Source organism: Agelaius tricolor, unplaced genomic scaffold (genome assembly GCF_023055355.1).
Source record: "Agelaius tricolor isolate 1412-34295 unplaced genomic scaffold, bAgeTri1.0.p SCAF_19, whole genome shotgun sequence".
In the NCBI taxonomy this organism is placed as follows: Eukaryota; Metazoa; Chordata; class Aves; order Passeriformes; family Icteridae; genus Agelaius; species Agelaius tricolor.
The window spans coordinates 3,187,938-3,214,236 of NW_027269279.1; the positions used below are offsets into that span (position 1 = coordinate 3,187,938).

Consider the following 26,299-nt stretch of genomic DNA (forward strand, 5'->3'; position numbering starts at 1 on the left):
AGAGTAAGTGGGATGTTTTTCCCCCTTTCCTTCCCCCCTTGGGTACTGGGTTGTTGTTCAGTCTCTTCTACCCCACTATGGGTTCCTGGCTGTTTGGGGCTTGGCTGGGATCACTGGGTGGGCTGTGGTGCCCTTCTGCTGGGGTGGGGAGGAGAAAGCTCCCCCAAAAGAAGAGGCTTTCTGGGGTGTTTGGCTCTGCTGGGGAAACAGGAGGGGAGGCTGGAGCAGACCTTGATGTTTGGGTGTTGGGATTAAGGCTGTGGGGAATGGTGGATTGAGCCAAAGGGTGGCTCAGCCTGGCCCTTCTGGAAGCTGGAGGAGCTCTGCTGGATGCATGAGAAAGGGGCTGATGCTGCTGGTGCCTGGCCTTGGTTACTGGGACAGAAAACAGGGAGACAGAATGAGAAAAACACCAAAACCTTGAACTTAAAAGGGTGGTGTGAGGGAGTCCTTGGAAACTGCTCTGAGCTGCAGGTGTTGGCTGTAAGCCTGGAGGGGAGGAGAGCAGGCACCATCTGTGTGGGATCAGCCCCTGAGCATGTTGATGCACAACCTGGGTTTAGGGGTCCCATGATGGTGTCTGCTCTGAAAACATCTCCCTTATTGCTGGCTGGAAGCCTTGTTTTTCTGACAAAAGCTGTCTGAAGGCCAGGTCTTGGTTTATTTGTGTGTAAATCTCTGGTTTTTTGCTAGGAGGTGCTTAGAAATTATTTTGACCTGTCCTTATTTCATGATGTTCCCCTGGCAGCCTGTAACAGTTGCTGGGTTTCCAGAACGTTTTTTTTTTATCAGCTGAACTTGGTCACTTTGTGTCCCTGTGTGTGACTGTGGGCCTTTCCTAGTTGGGATGCAGGTGGAGGAAGCCAGGCTGGGCTCTGTGGTGGAGTGAAAGAGGCTTAGATGTGGCTGTGTGTCCTTAAATCAGACCTTGAGCTGCTCCTTTTGGAGGCAAGAGGCTTTGCCAGGCTTGTGTGTCACAGTAAATGTGAAAGCCCCAGGATGAGGGCTGGAGGAAGGGGGTGTTCCTGTCACCGTGGGGTGTCTGTGTCTGGCTTCCTCCTGGGATTGCAGCAGCTGTAATTTTTGTAGCCTGATATTAAGTGGTAGTTTGTGCTTCTATTTAGTTCAGTGGCTCAGCTGCAGTGTGTGAGGATCCTACCAAGCCCTGCTTGGGCCAGGGCATCTCCAGTGTCTCCCTTGCTGGAAGTGTGGGGTGGAAATGTGTGGCCCAGGCTGGTGGTGGGAGTGGAGGGTCCCAGCCCCCTCAGTGGCTGGCAGGGGATGGCTCTGGGCAGCTGTGACCTGACTCTGCTCTGTGCTGACCCCCAAGAGCACGTGAGGGTTCCAGCACCTCTCTCAACTCTGCCAAGATGCCAGTCAGGAAGCACAGCCAGCACATGAAGTTGTTCAAGAACAAGGGCAAGGATGAAACTGTGAGTACCCCCCTGCCTGTGCCAGCGTTTTGGACCCCACTGTTGGCAGGACCTGATGGAGGAGCTTCTCAAGGTCCATGGCCCCCAATCTACCTGTGTGAGGGAATGGGGAATGGCTCTGCATACCTCCAGCTGGGGTGTTTGGGTGGTTTTGGGGATGTGGTGTGGGGCTGGCTGGGCTGCAAGGAGTGTGGTGGTACAGGCAAGGGGGATGTGAGTTTTGGGTGTGTGTGGCTGGGGAAGGGAGATGGCTCAGCCCCAGGCAGCTGAGCTCTCCACAGCCGTTATCCCTGTGGAGTTGGGGCTGGTATGGGATGTCAGATGTAGGATCTGTCAGCTTGATTTAAGCCAGTAGAGGAGATGAGGATTTGCCTTTCAGGTTCAGAAAATCTACTTTTAAAAATACCCACTGGTTGCTGGTTCATCCAGCAGCCCATGTCCTTGGGAGGCACCGAGGGAGAGCCTTCCTCTGTCCCAACTCCTTCATCACCCTCCAGACCACAGGGAGGAGATGCTGGCTCCCCACTCCTCCTGTGGGAAATGTGGGGCAGAGGGATGAACTCCCTGGGGAATGGGGCAATGCAGATATAAGTGGGATGCTGCTCTTCCCCCCAGAGCCTGCGGAGGCAGAGGGTGGAGGTGAGCGTTGAGCTGAGGAAGGCCAAGAAGGATGAGCAGCTCCTGAAGCGCAGAAACATTTCCTTTCATGTGAAGGAGGAGAATCCCTCTCTGGGACAAGACAGAGCAGCTGAGGTGGTGAGTGTTGGTGCTCTGCACCTGGGTGGGATCAGTGCAGCAGGAATCATCCCCTACTTGGGCCACTATCAATTCCAGCTGGGGTGACTTGATTTAAGTAGCTGGTGCCATTCTGATTCCCCATGCCCAGTGCTGGGAGTGTTTCAGACTGCCTGGCCTTTGTCTGTGCGATTTTTCATGGTGATGATGTCCTGCTGGCCTCCCTTGATGGCAGGTAGAACAGGCTGGTGCTCTGGCTCGCTGGGAGCTGCTCCTGTCTGGCTCCCTGCACAGCCAGGGGTAATTACTGAGCTCACAGCCCATTATGGTGTCAGTGACTCTTTCACTGCTTGATTACAAGCATTAGCTGCCTTGAAGGCTTTTGTGGATTGTCTTCCCCTGCCTCATCTTGAAACCGTGTTGCATAAAGAATAGACACTGCTTAGATATGAAATGGTGACTGAGCTGGGTCTAGACAGCTGATTGACTGCTGAGATTAAACCAGAGGGAGTCCCAGCTCCCCGGCTGACTCTGAATCATTCCCTGTGACACAGATTATTCAGCCCTCCTTGGAGGAGATCCTGGAAGCCGTGAATGGGGAAGACACCCAGCTGCAGCTGCTCGCCACCCAGGCCACCAGGTATGTGCCCAGCTGCTGGAGCTGTGCTGGGGCCTGGGGGCTGCAAGTTCCTGTTTGAGGAGCTCTCTAGAGAGGTGGCAAAGGGAGATGGGGCCTGGTAACCCAAACTGCCCAAGGGAATCTCAGCTGGTGCCTGTTCTGTGGCTTCTGTGCTGTGCTTGGCTCACAGTCCTGCATGGACCCAACCAAGGGTTTGGCTGTGCTGCCCCTTCCTGGGCCTGAAATTATCTTGGATCCCACAAGAAATTGAGTGTCAGATGCTTGGGCAGGACAAGGACTGGAGAGCCTGGCTCTGTAAAGGGTCAGTGCTGAGCAGGGCTGTCCCCACAAGGGTGGGGGCACAAAGGACCACAGGGCTATGGGTTGTGGTGGCACCACACAGGGTTCCTCATGGCTGGCTGTGCTGTGTCCTCTCTCACAGGAGACTTCTGTCCAAGCACAAGGACCCCCCCATCAATCAGATCATCAAGCTGGGGATCATCCCCAGGCTGGTGGAATTCCTGGGTCGTGCTGACAATGCTGCCCTGCAGTTTGAGGCAGCCTGGGCACTGACCAACATTGCCTCTGGCACCTCGGAGCACACCAGGGCCGTGGTGGAGGGAGGAGCCATCCCAGCCTTCATCTCTCTGCTGTCCTCCCCACACATGCACATCAGTGAGCAGTCAGTGTGGGCCCTGGGCAACATTGCAGGTGAGGAGACCTGGAGGGGCATTTGGAGGTCCCTGACTGAGCCAGGGACTTGATGATCCTTGTGGGCTCCTTCCAACGTGGAATATTCTGATTCTGCTGGGGAGATGAAGCACTGGAGCTCCTCTCCATGCAGCTGGGTCTCTGAGCTGCTGCCCTGATTGAACCCCATAACCCTTCATCCCCTTAGTGTTGCCTGGCAGCCTTTGAGATCCTGTGTTGGCTCTGCAAGAGGATTTTGGCCAAAGCCAAGGGCAAGACTCTGTCCTGCTGGGGTGGTTTAACCCTCTAATGTCACCGTAGGGAGAACAGAATGGGTCATGCCTGGCTGGCCTGCTGGCACTCCAGTCTGCCCAGTAAATCCTTCCCACCTGGAAATGCCTATTGGTGTGTGGCTGGTGGGTCACCCAGCCCTGGCCCTGCAGGTCTGATTGCTGTTGACTGTCTTGTGACTTGGGCAGGTGCAGTGACCAACCCTTTTTATCTGTCCAGGTGATGGCCCTATCTACAGGGATGCTCTTATTGCTCGTGATGTGATTCCTCCCTTGCTGGCTCTGGTGTCACCTGCAACTCCAGTAAATAACCTTCCATTTCCTTGATTTAACAGATCTTAATCCCTTGGGTGATGGGTGAGTCCACTGTCTGCTTTGTACACAGCAAACTGTTTGTGTCATTGAATGAGACCCTGCTCTAAACTGCTTTTATGGCCCTGCCTATGCACAAAGCTGGGGGTGCCAAGCAGATGCTCCAAGTCAATGTGATCTCTTCCATCCTGGCCTTTCTTATCCAGCTCTGACTATCTCAGGCTAGGAATAAAATGAAACTGGTGTGAGGCAGGCTTGCATATGCATGTGGAAGGGCTGAACTTGCCCTTCAGGCTTCTTGCTGCTGCTCTGTGATTTGTCTCTGCCCTTCTGCAATGGTTCCTGCCCCACTGTTCTGTCTCTGGTGTGTGAGAACCTTCACAGGCTAACACAGCCTGAGAGGCTTTTGGGGGCAGTGAGGCTCTTACACCTGCCTTGTGTTTCAGGTTGGGTTCCTGAGGAACATCACCTGGACACTGTCAAACCTGTGCAGGAACAAGAACCCCTGCCCTCCCTTGGATGCTGTGCAGAAGATTCTGCCAGTCCTTGTCATCCTCCTGCAGCATGAGGACAAGGATGTCATCTCTGACTCCTGCTGGGCTGTTTCCTACCTGACTGATGGCTGCAATGATCGCATCCAAGTCGTGGTGGAGACAGGGATCCTCCCAAGGCTTGTGGAACTCATGGACAGCCCAGATTTGATTATTATGGTAGGGAACAATCAAATCTCCACCCTGTGGTCCTTTAATGTAGAGAGGTCTGAGGAGAGGGAAGGCAGGTGCCCTTGTTCTGTGTGGCAGCTGTGGTGTGCTGTCCCCTCAGCCCATGGAACTGCCTGCTTGTCAAGGCCCTGCTTGTTCTGCTGGCTGGGGCTGGATAGAGGCTCTAAAGCTGCTTAGAGCAAACAAGGGACGACAGGGCTGTAAATAAACAGCCATCACCCACAATGCTCTCCTTGTGTGAAGGATCAAGCACTTAGGGAGGGATCTTGCTGGGCTTTCTGACATGTATCCCTCGAGGTAAGGACTCTCCTCATCTCCTCTAATCTCTGTCTAGACTCCAGCTCTCCGTGCCATCGGGAATGTGGTCACAGGCACGGACCAGCAGACCCAGGAAGCCATCAATGCTGGTGCCCTGACTGTCCTGCCCCGGCTGCTGAGGCACAGCAAGTCAGTGATCCAGAAGGAAGCAGCATGGACCCTCAGCAACATTGCAGCAGGGCCTTCCCACCAGATCCAGCAGATCATCACCTGTGGGTTATTGCCACCTTTGGTGGAGCTGCTTGACAAGGTAAGGGATGGGCACAGGGCTGCTGAGGGAGGGATGTGGGGTTCAGGAGGTCTAGCATGGCTCCTTTGTGAAGCACTTGGCCCCAGAGCCACCTAGCAGGCTGTTTCAGAGCTGTTGAGATCCTTGGACAGCCTGAGCATCCCAATTTGTCATGGAAACACATCCTGGAGCTGCCCTTGGCACCTCTGCCAGGTGTCCATGCACCACCCAAAGGGGCTGGGAAAGCTGCAGACAAGGGAAATGGTTATCCTGGCCTCACACTCATCCTAGAGGATACCATAGCTTGGGAATGCCTTTGCTGTGCTGCTTTCCCAGGGTGATTTCAAGGCTCAGAAGGAGGCTGTGTGGGTGGTGGCCAACTTCACAACTGGAGCAACAGTGGATCAGGTGGTGGAGCTCGTCCGTTCCGGGGTCCTCAAACCTCTGCTCAACCTGCTTTTGGTCAAAGACAGCAAAACCATCCTGATCATCCTGGACACCATTTCAAATCTCTTCCTGGTGAGATCTGCTTATTCTGGATGACATTTTTTAATCTCTTCCTGATAAGGTCTCATCTTTTGACTTCCTTCTTCCAAAGAGCAGCAAGTGCTCATATTGTGTGGTTAGAACAATGACTCTTGATATTTGGAGTAAAGAGAGACTTCATGCTGTCTAAATTTGCCTTGGATACCCTTGGGTTGTGTAAAGGGCTTGGCAAGATTGAGTTCCCAAAGTGCTGCTCTTTATCCCCTGCTCCCTGGTTTGGCTGGGAGCCCCCAGCAGAGACTGGTGCACCACAGGCACACCCCTGGCATCAGGAAGGGACCATAAATTCAGGGACTGTGAGCCTTTGACTTGTAGATCAGGGTTGTAATTACAGAAAAAAACCATCTCAGACCTGTTACTGATGTTCTGTTTTCCTGCCTGGCTTTCCAATGCTACAGGCAGCTGAGAAGCTGGGAAAGACAGAGAAGTTGTGTCTGCTGGTGGAAGAACTCGATGGTCTGGAGAAAATTGAGGATTTGCAGAACCATGAGAATGACATGGTCTACAGAGCTGCCCTGGACCTCATAGAGAAATACTTTTCTGGTGAGGTATGTGAGCCCTTGCTGTTTCTCAGCTGAAAATGTGAAGTTATTACACACTGGAATGAAGCACAGAGTTTAAGGATATGGGAAAAGGTTTTTGGAGGAGACTTCCACATGACCAAAGTAGTCCTTGCAGCTTCTTCCAGCTGCTGTTAAAGGTCTGTGAAAGCTCTCAGTTGTCAGCCAATGAGTTGGACAACAGACATGGATGCCTTGATAGCATCTTGCTGCTGGAATTTAAACTGGCATCAGCTGGAGTTACTGCAGTTACTGATATGAATACCAAATGTGGAGAAGTTTCCTCCTTCAGAGCTGAGCTGGCTTGTCACTATGAATGGCAGCCTCCTACTCAGCTGATAACAGTGCTCAGGTTGCATTTGGATTACTTGACCCTTCTCATGGTAAGGAATCCATGGAAAAAGAGGATAGGACACCAGCTAGGAGCTGCAAGGGTCCAATGACTGTCACAGATGCCATGTTTGGTCCTAGCCTTAGACTTGCAGATGGGAAAACATCAGGGAAGAGGCTTAGAGGTCTGGCAGGCCTTGGAACTGTGGCTCAGTTTGGGTGTGAGCTGCAGCAGGGGGCAGAGGTCTGGTTTAGAGCTTTGCCAGAGCAGCGTCTGTGGGGTGTCCCTGTGAGAGGCTGTGGAGGAAGTTCTCCACAGCAGCTCTGGCTGGAGGGGCTGCATGCCAGGGAACATCTCCCTGAGCAGTCCTGGCTTGTTGCTGTTCCAAGCAGGCCATTTAATTTCAGTGAGCTCTACCACTGCAGCCACTTTTATTTCCTTTTGCTTCTGGAGTCTGAGCCCAAAGGCTTGGCTGCTGTTGTGTGTGGGCTGCAGGGACACTGCAGCTTCAGGCTGCTGCAAGGAGCAGGAAGGCTTGGCCTGCTCTCCAGGAGTTCTGGTTCAGTCAGGCTGAGCTTAACAGGGTTTTTAAAACAAGACTAAAACAGAGTTGCTGTAAAAAGTTTAGGTTTACTCAAATGCAGACCCTGTGAGTGATTTCTATCATTTTCCTCCTAGGAGAATTTAAACCTGGAGCCCCAGACTGGCCAAGATGGGCTGTATGATTTCTCAGTAGAGAAGCAAGACTTCAACTTCTGAAGATGAAGCATGACACAGCTCTAAACTGGTGGGTGGAGGTACCTTGGAAGAGCTCAGACATCCAAACCACGAGGAGCAGAGATGCTGAGCCTTTTTACTTCTGAAACCTGTCAATAAATTGCACTTTTGGCTTTGTACCTTTTGCCTTTAATTATCTCCCCCTCTCTTTTAAGCTGCTGTTGCAGATGACCTAACTTGTTTTTTCCCAATAGCATCTCAAGGCCTTGCAGGAGTGAGTTGGAGCCCCTGGGCAGATTTTCTGGGTGGAATCTTTCTTCTAAGTACATTAAACTGCAGGAGAGCAGCATCCTGCCACCAAATCCTTGAGCTGAAACTCCTAGGCTTGACTTGGAGTGGCTGAAGTAGCTCTGAAAACCTCTTGGAGAGGTGTTTCACCCTTCTGCAGGCACCCTCACTGCTGTGGGGAAGGAGCTGAGCCAGGCCCAGGTGGGTCAGGGGCCTTGCTGTGTTATTTCACCTGGAGGAGTTGAGTGTGGATGTGGGAGCTGCTGAGCAAATGCTGCTCCTTTGGAAGGGAAGCTGTTGGAGGCAGTGCAGGGGCAATGATTCAGCTCTGCTGCAGCTTCCCTGCTGCCATCCATCAGCCTGGAGCCCATGGAGCTGCCTCTGCCCTGAAATTCCAAGGACCTGAATTTCAGGTTTCCATGGTGTGTCCCTGGCTCTTGTTCTCCTTCTCTCCAAGCCCTCCAAGTGTGGTTTCCAGCAGAAGGTGAGGATGGAATTGAGCCATGAGCTCAAAGGTTTTGTGCTGTGTGTTCTCAGCAAGCTGCTGGCCACTGCTCCATCCTTGCAGTGCTGATGGCTCCCAGCAGACCCTGCCCCAATCCTTGGCTCCCCAGGGCTTGAAGCACCTCAAAGGCTTTGCTGAAGGCAGGATGAGGGAGCAGCTTTCCCTCCCTGCTTTGGGGAGTTTGGCTCTTCAAATTGACCCTGGGTGGGCTCAGGGCTCTGCTGCCTCAGGTGCAGTGGGAGGTGATGGGGCAGGCAGCTTAATCTGGAGGGAAAATCTCCTCTTCAGGAAACAGAGACTCTTCCTCTTCCCTGGATCTGTTCATCAGAGGATTTATGCATTTCTCCTGCAGGCCACCCAGGGAAAAGGGAATTGGTAGTGAATGTGTTCTCTGAGAGGAGCTGGGCAGCCTCACTTATGGGTAGCAGGGTTGAGTATCACTTATTTAATATTCAGATACTGGGATCTGATGAAATGCAAAGTGCTTCTTACATCCAGAACTATGGGCTTAAAAACATGGTACAGCACTGCCTGAACATGCACCTGAACCAGGGCTGGGGCTCTGTGGGCTCCCCACTGCTGCCAGGTCTGCTGGGGCACCTGGGCATGGCCCCAGGTCCCTGGGTAAAAGGAATGGGAGGAAGCTGAGCTACCACCAGAGACACAGAGCTGGGGCCTGTGTGCCTGTCCTGACTCTTGATTTTGCTCCTGTTGGGCCATCCCAGCTGGTTTTTCCCATGGCCAGGCAGGGCTGTCCCTTACAGCTGCTCTTTGCTGATCTTCTGATAAAAAGAGAAATAGGAAATCTCTTGGCTTCTTTTTCCTGCATGTTCTGGACATAAATCTGTGGTGGGTGGTGTTACACAGAGCCAGGGGCCCAGAGCTGCTCCTTTCCATCCTTGTGTAACTTAACAAAATATTGTCCTGAAGGCAGGGGCTAGGACAATGTGCCTCTCTTATAAAGAGCGCTGGGCTGTGCCTGCTGTCTCCCCTGGCAGCTGGAGAGCTGGGCCCAGTGCCTGCAGCATCTCCAGGGCTCTGTGTGGGTGTGTGAGCGACCTGCAGGCAGCTGCTTGCCCCTGCCTGGCCCTCCCCTGCCAGCCCCAGGCTCAGCCAGCAGGGCAATTTCAGCTCTGGGGCAGTGGAGGCAGCCTCTCCTCCCAGTGGGGTGGGATGGGGCATCCAGGGCCACCAGAGAAGGGGAGATGCTGCTGTGCTTCCTCAGGGCAGCTCAATCTATTGCTGCACAAAAAAGTAGTTTTTCTAATTAAAACCTCCCCTGTCCCAGCCCCAAAGGAGCAGGTGGAGGATCATTGAGGCTGGAAAAGACCTCCAAGGCCACCCACTGACTTCTATCAGCCTACTGCCCCTTTAGTGCCACCTCCACTCCTCTGAACGTTCTCAGGAGTGGGGATTGCACTGCTGCCCTGGGCACCTGTCAGTGCTTGAGCAGTAAGGAAATCTTTCCTAATATCTAATCCTGGTTTCCTTTGTGTTGTCACTTGGGAGGAGAGTCCATTCCCCATCTGGCACTCTCTGATCAGGGAGTTGTAGACAGTGGGAAGATGCTGCTCCATTTCTGGAGATGGAACAGGCACTGCCACTGCCTGTAGTCGTGTTTTAACCCCAAAACAAACCCTATTCCCCTATCCCATTCCTTTACCCTCACTCCCCCTCTATTTCCCCCTATTCCCCTATCCCACTCCTGTTCTCCTATGCCATTCCTTTACCCCTATTCCCCCATCCCATTCCTAATTCCCCCATTCCCATCCCACTCCTGTTCCCTAATCCCCCCTATTGCCCCCACACTCTCCCGTTGCCAGGGGGGGCTCCCCCGACCCCTCCCGCGCATGCGCAGCACCCCGACCTTCCCCGCTCCGACCTTCTCCTCATGGCGTCCGGACGTGGCCACACCGCCCTGCGCGCTGACGTCACCGCCCTCCGCCGTGCGCGGGGGCGTGGCGGGGGCGCGGCCACGGTTCTCCGCGGCCGGGCCGGGCCGGGCGGGCGCGTCGGCGGCGGTGGCTGAGGCTGAGGCTGAGGCGGCGGCTGGGGAAGGGGCTGAGGGCGCCGAGCCTGCGGCGGCCGCCGGAACGCGGGCCCGGGTATTCCCGGCATCGTGAGGAGCGGGCGGGCTCGCATGGCGGGGCCGCGCGGAGCCGCCGGTTGAGCTCGGCGCCGCCGCCGCCTCCTCGTTCTCCTCCTCCTCTCCTCCAGGCGCGATGTCGAATCCCGGTACCCGCCGGAACGGATCCAGCATCAAGATCCGCCTCACAGGTAACGGGGCGGCGGCGGCACCGTGTGTGTGTGGCCGCACATCCCCGGCTGGGCCCGGGGTCCCCTCCCCTCCCCGGCGCCTTCGCCCCCTCCCCGGCCTGGCTGTGAGGGGAGGGGCGGCCGGGCCGAGCTCCAGCCTTGCTTAACTTTTATTCGCCGTTTTTCTGTTCCGCTTCTACCGCTGTGGCCCGGCGGAGCCTCTCTGCGCTTTTGTGTATTTATATTTTTTCCCGCCCCTCCGGCGTGGGGTGCTTGAGCCCCCTTGGGGTGACAGAAATTTGAGGAGGACGGGCGGGGGTTGTCACTGTTTGTCGCTGTTTTGTCCCCCTCGTTCTCCAGCGGGTCAGGGCACGCTTCTCCTTCCTGGGGGCTTTCCTGCACCGTCCCCATGGAAGGTGACGCTCACCACCCCCTCGAGCAGCCTGGCCCTCATGGGGGTCCCTGTTGATAACTCTCCCCTGCCTTCTGCCCCTTTGTGGGGTCTCTTCTGCACCCTCCCAGTGTGGGGGTCCCCGTGACACCCCTGCCCTCTTCCCAGCCCCTTTCTGGGGTCTCTTCTGCACTTCCCTGTCCATGGGCATCCTTGTGACACCTTTCCCCCTTTCCCAGGGTTTCCCCTGTTCCCTCTCCCATGGGGTATCCCTGTGCTCCCCCTTCCACCCCTCCAGACCAGGCTACCCCTCCATGGGGGCTCCTCTCCACCTTTCCCAGCAGGATTCCCGGGGCCACCTCTCCCACAGACTGGCTTTCAGCAAAGCCTTTCATAATTTGCCTTACTTCACTTTAATTAACAACCCCCCCAACCTCCTGTGTGCCGAGGAGGATAACTCAGTTGCTAATGAGAAAATACCCATTTAGTTGCTTTTAGCTGGGCTTTTTTTAGCGTGTTCTTTTAATTTTCCCTCCTTCCTTTCAACTTGTTCTCACCTGGCACACCCTGGCATTCAACTTTGGAAGTTCCTTCCCTGTGCAGGGGATGACACCCAGAGCTGTGTCTGTCCTGCCTCTGTGCAAGGCCTCTGGAGGGTTCATGGGTGGATAAACCAATTTATGTTGGACCCTGAAAGATTTGGATTAAGTCTTTTGGAAGCTGCTCTGCTCGATGCCGAGCCTGCTTCTTTAATGAGAAGAGACGCAGTTCCTGCTTGTTGAGACTGTGTGAATTATTAAAAAATAAGGTCCAATCCATTCCTTCAAAGGCAACAAGTGGATGCTTGGAGGTCACTTGGGCTGGAGAAGCCACAGTGCAGCTCTGGGTGACCAGAATTGATCCCTGGAGAAGAATCTTCTCTGTGTGGGTGCATAAAACATTGGCAAATAATGAGAAAACGGTGCTGGTGAAACTGCAGGTACAGGTTAACTTGCTCCTGGCACATAACACACTCAGAGGCTGATCATCAAAAAATAAAAATCCTGGTGTTCTTTTAATCCTTTGATTCTGCACTGCTTGTGCTTCAGAAGACCAAAGTTTGTGAGGATAATGTAAATCTGAAAATCCTTTTCTTGGATGGGAGAAGGCTGGAAATATTTTTAGGTTGTATGAATGATGTTTGATCTGAAATGAGTTTTGTGGTGATGTATACCAAATGTCAGCTCAGTCCTTAATGTGGCTTATTTTTATGCAAGTCAGTCAATAAAAATGTGAGTTAAGTAACTTAGGCCATGGTCATAGCCCTTCTGAGCTGGAGGACATCATTTAAATAACAGAGAGAAGCTGTTGGGTTTAATTTTAAAGGCTGAATGCTGCAGCAAAATGCTTTTTTACTTTTAGCATACACTAGTCTTCTCTCTGAGCTGGGAATGTTTCCTGGAACAGACTGAAGTTTCAGTTTATTGAGCAACTTGGTAGATTTATTTTTTATTACTCCCCATTTTTTAACTGTATTGAAGAAATCTCCTGCTTGCTCAAACACATCTTCTGTTTTCACAAGCAGGAAATCTGGGTGATGTGACAAAAACTGCTGTATTTAATCAACAAATAAATTGCTCTGGGAGAGGTTTAGCTCTGGAATCGTTGGGCAATGCTGAGTTCTTGGCTGGGACTGGGGTGCTGACTTACCTGTTTCAAATAACTGCAGCCAGCCTGGCTGTTGTTTTCTCATCTCCTTGGCTCTTGGGAGATTTGAGCACATTTAAATCAAGACAGAGGACCTCGTTTGTTATGATTTACTACCTGCATTGTGTTTCCTGTGATTAGGCACCATTGAAGTTTTGCAGTACTGAAAATAGCAGTGTAAATACCACTTAGTATGCCTGGGAGTGTCACTGGGTGAATGGCAAGGGAACAGTGGTTGAACCTCCTGTGATTTTTCTAAAGAATTAATTTTTTCCTCATCTGTTGTAAAAGTATTTGTGGTAGTGGAGTGTTGGGGTTATTTATGTGAATATAAGCGAAAGTTCTCAATCTGCTGATGATTAGCAGAAGTGATCTCCCAGCTTATACAGAATGATGTCAGTCCTAGCCTGATGCAAATTGTAATGAAGTAAAATGGCAAATAGTGCACCCTGTGCAGAAATACTGAAATCCTCAATGCAACACTGAGATGCATGACAGGTTGAAATGACTTTGTGGCCTGTGAATCTCAAATATGCTAATCTCCTGTCAAATCGGTTTCTCCTCTTCTTTCCACTAAAGCCTTTACCCCAGTGGGTGATGCAAGAGATCCTCTGGCCTTGTCTCTTGTCCCTTGGAACAGTTCTAGGCACAGTAAGAGAAAACTTCCTGTTAAATCTGTGGTCTCTTCCTATCAGTGCTGTCATCAGGGCAGTGGGGGAATTGCCAGCACAAGGATGGAAAAATGAAGTGATCCTGTGAGTGCACGTCCTTGCCAGATATGCTCAGGGTCTGCTGGGTCAAGGAGGAGCACAATCCACAGATCAGGGAACCTTCATGTAGCATGTGTCCCTTTTTTAGCTTTGTGCTTCTCTGAAACCTTTGTTTGCTTCTGCTCCCTGGGGAAGTTCCAAAGGGTTCATCATCTCCAAGGCTCACACACGCCTTGCTCACCCTTGTACCAGCCACAGGCACTGGTGAAATCTGCAATCTCATGGTGCTGGGGATGGGAGACACCCTGATCCAGGTACCTCGTAGGCAAAGGTTGCAGGTGGAACTGGAAAGGCCGTGAAGAAATGGACTAAACATGGAACTTCACCAAAAAAGCTGCAAGTTGGGTTCTGGGTTCATTGGTTCTGGCTTTTTCAGCAGGGCCTCAGCTGAGGTGTTAAAAGCTGGCTGGCTTCTGGGGCCATTGTGGAGCTGAGGGAAGTTAAACTGTAAGGATCAGTTCCTAGCTGGATCTCACAGACACATGTTGAGGACTGAGTTTCTTTAACAGGGAGGCCTGAGTTGGTGGAACAGGAGGATCCAAATAACCTTCTCCAAGCACCTCACTTCACTGTGGTTCAGAGTCCTCAATTCCTCCTTGAAAAACCTGGCCTGGGAAGATCTGCTGCTCATGGTGGCAGGTGTAGGTGAGAATCCTCCCAGGTGTGAGGGGTAAGAAAGTGCAGTGTCAGAAGCATCAAGGGAGGAGTGAGGAAGACGATGATGAAGCAGGTGGTTGCTGTGAGGTGAGAAAGGAGCCAGAGGGGATTTGTAGGTGGTAAATCTGATTGCTGTAAGGAAGGTGGTTGTGCTTAGCAGTGGCAAAGAAAGGGGAAGAGGGAAGAAGTGCCACAGATGAGTATCCTGCACACACACTTCCAGCTCAGTGTGGTCAGCCAGTTCAGGGAAGCCCCAGCCACAAAGTCTGGCCAGTTGGTAGCTGGTAAATGGGTGCCTTTGGGACTTCCTGCATTTGTGATTCAAGGAATCCATAAAAGAATACAGTGACTTCAAGCAGAAGATAAAACATTATGTTGTCATTAGAGCAGTGTTCACTTAGGATTGTTACAAAGGCACAGACTAAAGCGTGTCCCAAATGTCAGGATGTTTTACTTCCCTTTCATGACTAATGTATCGAGCAGTGCAGCAGAGTTAACTGACTGATCAATAGCAACACTAATATTGGTGACCTGGACACTTAATGTCCCCTGTTCAGTGAATATCTGTGTGGGGATCTCTCAGTCAAACATGGTGAATACATCATGGGCTGGCTGTAGCTTTATGGTTAGGCATCAGGACCACTGGTTCCAGGTGAAGAGTGCTGGGGCAGGAATGCAGGAGGAGCTGGCTGCTCATCCCAGCCTCCCTGGCAGCTGGTATTTAATCTCAAGCCAGCTTTGTGCTAGTGGGGACACGGTGGGAAGCAGCAGTTGGGTAGCTCCACATTTATTTAGTGTGGTAATCTGGGAGTGTGTAGAAATCCGTGTCTCATTCTTTTCTTCTCGTGAGGATTTTCTCTTCCCCGGCTGCTGGGAGCGGGGCCGGCTGCGATGGGAGCGCGGGGCTGAGCTCTGTGCGGAGCTTGGCCGCGCGTTTCCTGTGCGATGCTGAGCGAGGCACTCGCCTCCCTCTGCCTCCCTTCCCCGCTTGCCTTGGGAAGCAGCAGCGTTTTTGTGAAGGTAAATTCCTGGCTGTTCAGAGCCCTGTGGGTAGGAATGGCAAAGAGGCTCGGGCCATGGAACTCTGAGGACATTAAGGAAAATAAAATTTTGCTTTCACGGGAGGAAGTGGAGAGCACAGCCTCTGCAGTTGGCCAGCTGACATTTTTGGGCTGCCAAAGTGGGAATCCAAAGAGCAGCCCTTTCCTCTGGGCAGGCTATGGGGAGCAAATCTCCTTTTTTACTTCTCTCAGTAAGTCAAAGCTGTGCCAGCACCATTGTCCTGGTGGAAGTAAATTAAATCACCAAAAGAAGTTTGTTTGAATATCCCCCTCAGGCGGGGAAAGTAGAAACAATAACTACTTTATTCCTGACTTGAAACTTTCTTTTGTCAAATTGAATGTCTTCATATAAAGAAATGCAATTTGGGATGTAGTGGTGCAGTTCATGATTTCTTTTTTATTCCATACTGCCCACAGTCTAAGAACAGTTTTCTCATCCATTTCTTGAAACAGCTATATCACATTTCTAAGATTTTGTAGCATCATCCTTTCTGTTTGTGTTTCAAAATTAATCATCGGTTCCAGGGAAATACAAGCAGTGTTGAATTTCTCAGTGAGGAGGTTGCTCTTATACCACGATTTTCTGTGTGTTGGGTAGAGGAACTTTACTGCCAGCAGCTCCAAGGCTGCTAAAATTGCCACTGTAAATAAAGATCAGCGAGCCCCCTCAGTTTTTCCTGAGCTGGCTGGAGGCTTGCTTGACAGGTCACAGAATGGAGAAGTACATCATGGAAATACCATCCATGTGTGTGGTTTTTGGAGGTTTACCTGGATTACTGCCCACCTTGAAGCCAGTCCAGTTGCCATGCTTAGAGCTGGATTAATCTGGTTGGATTACTTGCTGCTATTTATGGTTCTTGAGTCAACTGCTCGCTGTCGTGTTGGTTTGGGCTGTCTTGGTGGAGGCAGTGGGATAGAGCAGAATGGTTTGGATAAGATGTGGATAAATCAGTTGGGTGTGAAGTTTAGGTATGTACCCAGCAGAGCAATTCATGTAAGACTTGAGTGAGGAAAAAATTTAAAAAAAAAAGGCTGGAAGAGATGTTCCATCTGCCATCTTTTTCCCTAAGTTTGGAATGGAATCTTTGTTGTTGTTGTTACGTTTCTCTATTATTATTCCTCTGGAAATAGTCAAAGTATTACTATGAGAAGGACTAAAGTCTTTCAGAAGGACTGAAAGCTTTGATATTTTTCATGGAAGGAGATGCTAATTTATTCCTCCAGAGTGAAATAAACTGTTACTGCAAATGGTTTGTTCTTTCCTGTACCGACAGCTGTCGGGGCAGAGAGGGGTCAATGCGACCTCGAGTCTCGAGGCTGACAACCATTGTGTTGGGATCTGCTCAGCTTTTAGGGAATGTCTTCACTGAGGTCTTACCATGGTCCTTGGTGCTTCACCATCCCTCTGTGAGGACAGCACTGCAGTTGAGGCACTCCCAGCTTTTTCCACCTGGCTATCATCTCACATTGTCTCCCGTGTCTGTCGGCAGGCTGCAGTTGAGCCTGCGGGCAGCTGACATGGAGCACTTGTATTATGGCTGGTGGTGAGGAAGCTGCTGCTCTGACATTGTGATGTTTCAGGTGCTTACAAGTGAGTTCCTGCAATACTGCTGCACTAACTCAAGATGTTATCTCCTTCCTGGTCTGCTGACCCTCATTGCCAAAAATTTGTCACCTGCCATGAGAAAGCTGGCGGAAGAAAACCTGTGCTCACACTTCAGCTGCCTCAGTGCAGATTCAGCTTTCCTGTGTAAGCCTGGCTCTAGGACTTAGACTAAGCTGCTGAACATTGAAAAGCTCAGGTGTGTGCAAGTCATGTGTTGTGAGGTTTTTTGAGAGAAAATCAGAAGAGATATTAGTGATTTTGTAAACCATGCAGCAAGTGTGTATATCTCAGTTTATAATTATTTATGTAAGTATTAATGTAATAAAAGAAGAAAGCTGCATGTATGTTTGCTAAGTGAAGCAGTAGGTCAATTAGCATTAAGATGCTGCATGTTTTAAAACTTTGTTTCACATGTGTTTAAGGGGAAATTCAGTAATTTATGAGAGAGGATCCCTGGGGATATTTTACAGTTTTCCATGTCTGGGAAAGTCATAAAATATAATTGGAGAACATAGCAGAAATGATGGAACTTTTTCTTTGTCATACTCTTTTATGAACTGACAGCTACATGGTGAATATTTGGGGGTGTAGGATGATAAATCTGATGATGCTCTAGTTGAATTGGCAGAGTAAGCATCCATGCTGTTTCAGAAAGAATCTCTCCACAGGGCTGTAATAGCTTGATGCCTTCCTCTTCAGTAAGTCATTTTTGTCAAGTTAAAGGCCAAAATTCAAACTGGCTTGTTGTCAGGGACACTAAGCACAGCAGGCAAAAATCCCCAAGGCTACCCAATTCCCAGCATAGATACATAAAGCTGGCAGAGCCTGCTTTACTCGTCTTCCCCTCCCCTGGAAAAATCCTCTTCCCTGGGATCTTTTTGGAGGATATGAGCACTATTCTGCATACTAATACAATTTAACAGAAAGTATTTAAATGGAAGGTTTGTTTGTGGGTAAAACAATCCGTTATTGTTTGGGAGTAATGGAAAAATAATGCACAATCCCTGCAGTGAGCTGGCCATGCTGCAGGCAGCTGTTCCAGCTGTGCTCACCTCGCCACAGCTGGAGGGAATTGTCCTTGGCACAGCAGCAGCTCCGGTGAGCACGGCCCTGCCTCGGCCCTTGTGTGATGGAGCTGCTCAAATGGGTTGAGCTCATAATCCTAAACTGTAAGAAATGATGGAAAATCTGGTGGAATTGGACTTTGGACCAGGTTCCCATTTTACACTTGGGGTCCTGGTTGCTGAGGCTGTACAGCAGATTAGGAACGAGGGGCTGGGTTAAAGTGCACTATTGGCTTCAAGGATTATTGACCACTGCGCTGCCTGCTGTACTCCAGGAGTGCTCAGTGTCCCTCAATGTCTCACTAATGTGCAGTTTCACCCGTGGCTGGTTTTTTTGAACGGTGGATGTTTCTTTCCCAACTCATTTTGAAGAAGGTCTGCTGAAAAAAATAAAATTTGTTTCTTTTTCTTTCATGGGTAACCTGCTATTATCCTTCTCTGGCAGAAGTTTTTGCTTTCATAGGTAACCAGTAGCAGGAAAAGAAATATCTTTGATAGGCTTCAATCTTTTTTCCTCAAGTTGATGAGATCTTTGTGGATACATTTCATTATTTGGAGTAAAATGGCATTTTGGATGAGTGAATTAGGAAAAATAGCATTTTCGTTGACCTTTGAATGTGTTTACAGTTTTGTCTTCCTTAAATATCTGCCTATTTCCTCTAATAATTAGACTAAAATAAAATGGTTATGTATTTATCAATTTAAAGTTTCCATATCTTATTTTCATCACAAAATAGCAAATTAAATTTGCATTTGTGTTAAATTCTGGGCTTCTAATTTGTCTTCCTGATGTTTCCAGGACAATATTAAAAGCTCCCCTTGTATTTTTCTCCTGAAAATAAAGGTTAAAACACTGAAAATAGTTGCCTTTCTTATTTATACTGGAAAATAATTTATTTATTTTGGCAACTCCTCACATCAGTCCGGACTTTCTTTTTTCATGGCCCTGACCCTTCTTCTTCACATGCCAGGTTTGGGCTGTGTTGCATCCCCAAAGCCACCCGGACATTGTGGCAGAAAACTCAATCCCTGTGGTCAGTGTTTGCACATTCTTTAGTACATGGGGTGTATGACCTGAAAAGTTTATTGGAAAGGAAACATCTTTAGAAATACATGTGCTCTGTTTTCCTGAAGAGCAAAAGGAGAAAAAAAGCCCCAAAACTCCAGACCAAAAATGAGCTGAGTATATGGATTGTACTGTTGCTTTAGCAATTTTTTTGACTACATAAATGCAGAATTTAGAAAAATGAAGAATTTCAGTTTGATTCACACTTGCAGTGATTGATGCATTTCCCAGGGAATCCGTGTTCTTTGTCCTTGTAGCTGATGTGTTTTGGTTCCTTTCCCATGTGCAGACATTTTTACAAGCATGTGGGAACTTCACTTTAATTCAGAATTAAAATATCATATTTCACAAGTGTAAGTCTAATCAGCAGATACCTCTTTGTTGCTCCTTTAATGTTAATGGGGAGAGAATCCATTACATTTGGTAAGCTTTGGGTTAGCAGTTGAGTGGGTGAGCGTAAGCTAAAGGTCTGATGTCACCCTTTGAGAGAGAAATTGGGTGAATTTTCTGGGCTCTTGAAGTGATACTTACTTCAGTGCTTTATATTCCAAGGAATTCCAAGCAATGTCTCTCATATCTCTTTCTTAAAAACATCTGCAGACAGGTAATGGCTGCATTAAGTGCTGCAGTGGGCATGTTCATATCTCATGTGTCTGTAAATACCCTACTGAGCAGATCAGAGAGAGCAGAAATGGCTTAGTGAAAAAAAAAAAAAGCCTGAAATGTTGTGGGTTTTGGAATTGGCAGGGAATTGCTGTGTATCTAATTTTTCATCTCCCAGCTATCCCTTACGTAAAGCGTTTTTGTGCTGTGATCGGCCGATGCATTTAACCCACCCCTGAAATTGTTTTTAACCGCAGTGAAAATACTTCTGCTGAGGTTCCCCTTGCACAGATGAGTGCTGAAATAAGGTGAGATGAGGTTAAAAGGCAGAAGTGAAGTCAGGGAAGCCAGAAGGTGCCAGAGAGTGGTTCAGCTGTGAAACTCAGCATGGTCCATCAGCCTCTGAATGTTCTGGAGTCAGAGAAGGGCTTCAGTGCTGAACTCGGGCTTTAATGACTTTATACAGCTTGGTAAGTGTGTGATCTAACCAAGTTCTGTGATGTAACCACACTCACATTTAAATCTCTGCATCTTTTTCCAGAGATCCCATCATTCATTCAATAATCCAACATTAAATTTACCTCTGGAAAAGCCCAGGGTGTAGAAATAAGTGTCTGGCTCTTTATAAGAGTGACTTCTGCATATTGGGCAATAATTAACTAAAAATAGTATGCTATGTGTACAGTTAACGTGCCATAATGGGAACACCTACATCTTTTATTCCTTCTTTCCAAGAATTTTAGGGAATTTAATGTTAATAGAGTTCTTTCAAGATTTATTAATTCATGTGTCTGTGCTCATTTATCGAGCTCTATGTGAGGCAGCCGGGCAGCCCAACACTGCTCTGCAGCCCCCGGATCTGCTGAGGGTGATGGAATCAGCTCCAGAAGGAGACTTTGGCAAACAGAAGAAACATGTACATAGGTGCCTTCCTGTGTTGTGTTCTTCAGTTTAAAATTAAATACCTCCTTGGAGTTCCAGGTCTGTCTGGTAACAGGATAAATAACACTTCAGTATAACCTGGCAGCTTGGCTTGGACTTCTAGTCACAGTCATTTCTTTTGTAATTTTTTTTTTTATTTGTGCAATCATAGAAGTAATTTGACTTGTTGCAAATAATGTTTTGATAAGCTTCAATAGAAATTAGCAAACCAGCCATCAAATGGGATTTATAAAAAGTTGCTTGGGAAAATATGTTGTAAGTAGTCTGCAATTCAAGGCATTTCCTTTGCAGGATGCTTATCAAGTCTGCATGTGCTACTTCCAAATTGAACCAGAACGTAGATGAGAGCTATTTTTGATAGAAAGGGGTGGGGGGAAAGAAAATAAAGCCCAGTTGGAAAGTAGTAACAGGTTTTTTTCTCATTGCCTTAGGATGTAAATCCTGCAAGTGTGCAGAGAGAAAACAGACTTTGAAACAGCCGAAGAAAACAGATTTATCTGTGATGTTTGAGATGATGCTGGTAGTGTAAACGTGATTGAAATAGTCGTTGTAGGAGTGGTGAGTAAATATACCAGAAGCTTGTGGATAAACTGACTTCTCTCTGCTGCTCCATATGCCAAGTAAAGGCAGAATGTCCTGCCTGTTTCTGGGATGTTCCTTCCCCAGGGAGGCTGTATCAGGAGGGGCAGCCACTGGTTTTCAGGATTGTCATCACTCCCAGATGCCAGTGTAAAGCTCTTCTTTTATGCCCTGGATGTGGTTGCTGGCCTCCTCTGGGCTGTTGGAATTAAGATGTTGCAAGACCGAGAGGGAAATGATCCAGCAAATATTTCTGTGAGGATTTCTTGTAGATTAATCAGTTTTTTAGCCTTTTGGTGTTTCACAAATCAGCAGTGAAACCTGGAATGTGGAAGCTGTCTACACTTTTCAGGACAAAGTGCTGCCTTATTTGACCATCATGCTGATGGATAAACTTACAGGACAAGCTTAATCTTTTTTTCCAGACTGAAAAATTACCAGGCTGAAAAGGGATCTCACCTGTCATTCTCCTCTAACTAATTTTTGGCTTTTCATCTGGCTTCAGTCAAATTTGATAAAGGCTGAGCCATTAAGCAGACCAGGGCTCAAGATTCATGGAGATGTGGAGCTTGGGAGAGCAAATCCACCTCTGCCATGGTCTGGCAGAATGGTCCTGGTCCCAGCCCTGTGCACAGGAGGTGTGGAAGGAGCAACCTGGGAAAGTGAGAGAGGAGCTCTGAGGTAGGAAGGGGAGGGACATCCTTGAATTAAGTCCCACACAGCTATAGGTAAACCAATATTCATGAACTATGGCGAGAGTTCAGGGTTTTTGTTGGCTTTTTTCCCCCCAGAATTTAACATTCTCTGAGACAAACACCCAGATGACTTGGTCAAGCACCTGTAATAACACTCCCTATATGTTTGTTTGGATTTAGGGGTTTTGTTTTGCCTTTTCACCCAGCTGTAACTGTGCCTTAATTCCTCACACAAAGCTTCAGCTGCGCCCTGCAAACACGTCGCTTCCAGCACCAGCCACTGCATCAGCCTCCTACTGGCATTTTTTAATTAAAAGAACAGCACTATCACTTCAAATTAGTGCCACATAGCTTATTGGAGTAAGGAGTGAAATGGTGTTTAAAGGTTTTTCTCTTGTGGAAATTTTTTATTAAAATTTGCTCTCTTTTGGGTTTATCAGTAGTTTGTCATTCAGTGCTTGGACAATATCTGATTCTGAGGTGTGCAGGTCCTCTGTGATATGAATGTAAATAAAAGGCTGCCTTTTAATATCTTGACTATTTGATAAACAAGAAGCACCTTCTTCATAAAAACAAAGCAACCAACATTATATTACTTTATGATTCCCACAAAGCAAGTGTCAGCCTGTTTTTCAAGTGCCTTCCATGTATGGAGAAGGTAGTGAAGAAATAGATATTTCTGGGAGCTTCTGTGCCATGAACTGTGAAGAGCTGTTTGTGTAATCCTGTTCAGTGAAATTGTTAGGGCTCCGTTATACTAAATTACTGTGAGAGCAAGGAATATATCCAGGGGGAGGTAGCCCTAGTGAGAATTTTCCTCATACAGCATTTCATTTTGTCTGGAATATTAGCACTGTTAACCATCCATGCGAAATGTAATGTATTCAATCTATTTAATCAATTTAAACTGGAAAGCAAACGTCTTAGGCTTTGAGTGAACCAGCTATCCTCATGTACTGGGTTTTTTAGATATTAGGTTCTGGGCTTTGGACGTGCTAATATAGTAGTTTGATAAAGAACTTTTTGTTCAAGAGAACTTTCTTCATTTTTTTTTTTGCAGGGTCCTGGAACCAAGTGGTGTCGCTTGTATAAAATCCTGTGTCTGTATATCTGAATATGCATTAAGGTTGTACAGGAAGAGGCATCGTATTTTTTCCTTCAAGCTCCAGTTTATTTATGTAATACCTTTGATCAAAGTATCTCAGAGCAGTAGTGGGATTGTAATTTATTGATGTAATGGACACTGACATTTTGTACAAGGAAAATGGCAAACAGGTGCTGTTGAAAGGCAGAGTGATGAATGTATAATGTTGAAAAAATTGTGACCGAACATCCTGGTCGGAATAATGCACTAAAACATTTTCACCCAGATCCCAGTCTTTGTGACTGCAGATTCACTTGGGATTTGAAAGGGGGCTTCTTTAGTGAGGAGCTTGCAAGCTGTTAATAAAAATTGCCAGTGGGAGGAAGGTCCACATATATTGTTTAGCCACTGTTGGGAAACTGATTTTGCAATGAAAATGTTTATTTGTTTTGAAAGAAAAATCTGTGCTAGAATGCTACGCATGCTCTACTTATCTGTTTTCATTCTAAACTCTATTTTTATTTTGCTCTCTGCAGCCAGTCTGTAACTAAAACATTCCTAGCATCCTTTGGCTGGAGATTCAGTCAAGGACTTTTTTGTTCTGCTTTCAAGAAGATGATTCCAGTCTTTCTTGAAGCTTCTCCAGTGGAAATTTCCTTCTGTAGTGGATAAGGTGACAATGAGGGAAGTCACTGCCTATGGTCCAAAGGCTTAGTGACATCCTCTTACTGTTGTCATGTCCTGCCATGCTTAATCTGACAACAAATGGAAATATTTTAGCATAGCTACAATGGCACACAATAAGAGTTGGAGCCACTGTGATGTTAGTTGTGCTTGAGTTGACTGCGCTCACGAGCTGGCTGTTAGCAGGATAATGTGGATAAATGCTCTGTGGACACACAGGAGAGGGGCTGTGGCTGTGTCCGTGGGCAGCAGGCCTCCCTCCCCAGCTCCCCATCCAATCGAAGGGTGTTTGCCACCACAGATTGGATTTTCTTGCTCAACCAGGGATTGGCTCTGACCAGTGTGTTTGTTTTGTTGTTCATCCCTGGTGACTGTCAGTAGCACTTGGCTGAATAAACAGAGACTATTGATCAAATTTGAAGTCATTAGCTTGGCAGTTTAAATAGATGCTGGCCTATATGGTTAGAACAAGGGAATAACACAGGCTGATACAGCTTTATTTGGAATAAAAGCCTTCTTTTCATAGAGTCCTGTTTGGTGCCATTCAGCTCCCAGTTTGGTGCCTCCCTTAGGTCATGCAAGAATGAGACATTTTGCTTAAAATACCTAAAGTCGAGAGGGTGGCTTTGCTTGTGTAAGAGAGTGATAACACAGATATAGCAGGGATCCACTGAACTTTGGTACTAATTGGAGATCAGGTTTGGAAGAAGGGGGTGCTGCCATGAGGTTATTGGTTAACCACATCCAGCCAGGGCATGCCCTGGGAGGAATCCTGCTCCAGCCCCAGCTCCAAGGCAGCAGCAGTGTTGGGTTGTCCATCTCAGTGCTGCTCAGCTGACAGACACAGGCTGGGACATCTGTTTACACCAAACACCACAGTGATTAATCACTTCTGAAGGAAGTACCTTCCTTTTAGTGGCTGCTCTCGTGCCATGTGCCTGACAGCCTTCTCCATCATTGGGGCATTTTGGAGGAGCATTTTGCTGAGGGAGTTCTGGAGTGCTCTGAGATCTCATTCCAGAGGATGGGCAGTGCTGTGTGAGCTCCCCAGCACGGAGCATCACTAATTCCTTCCTGCCAGCCCGGTGCTCCTGAGTCACAGAGCTGTGTGTCTGTGTGTCCCTGGAGAGCAGCACGGGGCACACACGGATTGACCCACATTGCCTCGGGCACAGCAGCAGTCACCAGTCACGTGCAGCTCACTGCCAGGAAATCAGATGAGAACTGATGGAACTCAGCTCACCACGGCCAAAGTGCTTGCAGGGATTTACCACTCGTGTGACTAATAGGTGATTAGGTAGATTGGAAGGAGTGTGTCTACGTGCTTCATGTAGACAAGGCTTATCCTGTGATAATGGCAGCACCAAAAAAAGTCTCTTACACATCATTCTCTCATTGGAGTTCTTGAATGGAACTGGTTATTAAATCGGATTTTCTTCCTCTACATAAAAGCTTTCATACTGATTCCTTGGAAAGTTTGTTGCTTAGGGATGTTTTCCCTGTGACAGCTGGACAATTGTCCTGTAGAAGAAAACAATAATTCAGTCCTGGGGTTAATAAAAGAACAAAAGTAGGTGAATGAATGATAAAAATTTGGCTTCACAAAGCTATTAATACCTCTGTAATTGCAGTCTTTTTTTGGAACAAGCCTCGTTTCTGTCCCGTTCTCCTTTGCCTCTACCACAGCTTCCTTATTCCTGCACATCCACTTGCAGTCCCCCTCCTTCCCCAGTGCAGCCACTGTCACCTCCCCACATCCCTCCCCAGGCTCAGCAGGGCTGGCACAAGGCCCAGCCTAATAAGCCCAGACGAGCTGATTCCCTGGCAGGTGTCCAGGTGGCTGCTCACCTTTTAGCATCAGTGCCCTCCACAAACACGAGTGTTTGGGGCTGCCTTGGGTGTCTCATTTGTAAACAAGGAGAGTTGGAGCTGAGTTCTCTGAACAAATGAAAAAATAGACACGAAGACAGTGGAGAGCGATGTGCAGCCTCTTGGGCGGATGTTGGAAGGGATTATAATGGGCAGAATAATCACAAAACAAGCTACTGGAGATTGAAAAAATTTCCAGGAGTTAAAAGCAATATTGTAAAACAGCTAATGTACCTGATTCAAAATGAGAAAGGATGCCAAGAATTTAATTTGGGTGAACACAATTTTTCTTCTCTCTTCCTGTTTTTAAACTTGCTACCTTTATTTTAGCTTTTGTATAGGAAATTAAAGCAATTGTTCCATTTTGTAGCTCAGCACTTAATCAGCCTGAATTATTTTTGAAAATTTTACCTGGATGGTCAGGGTGTCATTTTTCCCTTTTTTTGCACATGCCTCTTGAATCGTCTGGAATCTGACAGTTATAATTTGAATATGGAATGGTAATGAAGACAAAAATAGATGTGTGCAAGAGCTGGTAACAGGGAAACCATCAAGAAGAGAAGTCAGTGGAATGTTTAATTCCATCTAGTGTGGGCAGTTTTCCCCCTAAGACATTAAAAGCGTTTATACCTCAGGACTAAGATCCAAGTTAGGCTCAAGAATTCATTTATTATGGGCCATTAGGCTCTGCCACTCCTCTCCAGCACCAACTCCATCTTGATGATCCATATGTTTGTTATCCTCAGGTTGATAACGACAGCCCAGGGAGCTCTGGGAAGAAAGAAGTACTTGAGAATGAATTCCAGCTGGGTCAGATTTTGGCTGGCCACTCTGAGTAGCCTAGAACAAAATGAACTCATGGCTCTGGGCTTTTGTGCTCCCTTAACTCTTCCCTGAATATGGACTTCTACTGCCCTGATTTTTAAGTCAGAGCTCACTCAGGGTCAGGTCAGAAAGGGCTGCTCCAGCTCATGTGTTTGTTACCATCCTG

General features: G+C 48.1%; 2 protein-coding genes across 5 annotated transcripts in view; both read left to right on the forward strand.

Annotated features, from left to right (window-relative positions):
* KPNA7 (karyopherin subunit alpha 7) overlaps positions 1-7,673 on the forward strand; it is a 48,768-nt gene extending 41,095 nt beyond the window's left edge. The window contains exons 5-14 of the mRNA XM_071443898.1: positions 1,331-1,433; positions 2,049-2,189; positions 2,723-2,808; positions 3,230-3,498; positions 3,988-4,070; positions 4,526-4,789; positions 5,136-5,369; positions 5,685-5,867; positions 6,293-6,442; positions 7,464-7,673. Of these exons, the coding sequence (XP_071299999.1) occupies positions 1,371-1,433; positions 2,049-2,189; positions 2,723-2,808; positions 3,230-3,498; positions 3,988-4,070; positions 4,526-4,789; positions 5,136-5,369; positions 5,685-5,867; positions 6,293-6,442; positions 7,464-7,544 (1,554 nt within the window). The 5' untranslated portion in view covers positions 1,331-1,370 and the 3' untranslated portion in view covers positions 7,545-7,673. The remainder of the gene's footprint in view (positions 1-1,330; positions 1,434-2,048; positions 2,190-2,722; positions 2,809-3,229; positions 3,499-3,987; positions 4,071-4,525; positions 4,790-5,135; positions 5,370-5,684; positions 5,868-6,292; positions 6,443-7,463) is intronic.
* A 2,584-nt stretch (positions 7,674-10,257) lies between these two features.
* The window catches only part of SMURF1 (SMAD specific E3 ubiquitin protein ligase 1), a 45,868-nt gene continuing 29,826 nt past the window's right edge, over positions 10,258-26,299 (forward strand). For all 4 annotated transcript variants that reach the window (XM_071443894.1, XM_071443895.1, XM_071443896.1 and 1 more), the window contains exon 1: positions 10,258-10,572. In XM_071443894.1, coding sequence (XP_071299995.1) covers positions 10,518-10,572 — 55 coding nt within the window. In that variant the 5' untranslated portion in view covers positions 10,258-10,517. The remainder of the gene's footprint in view (positions 10,573-26,299) is intronic.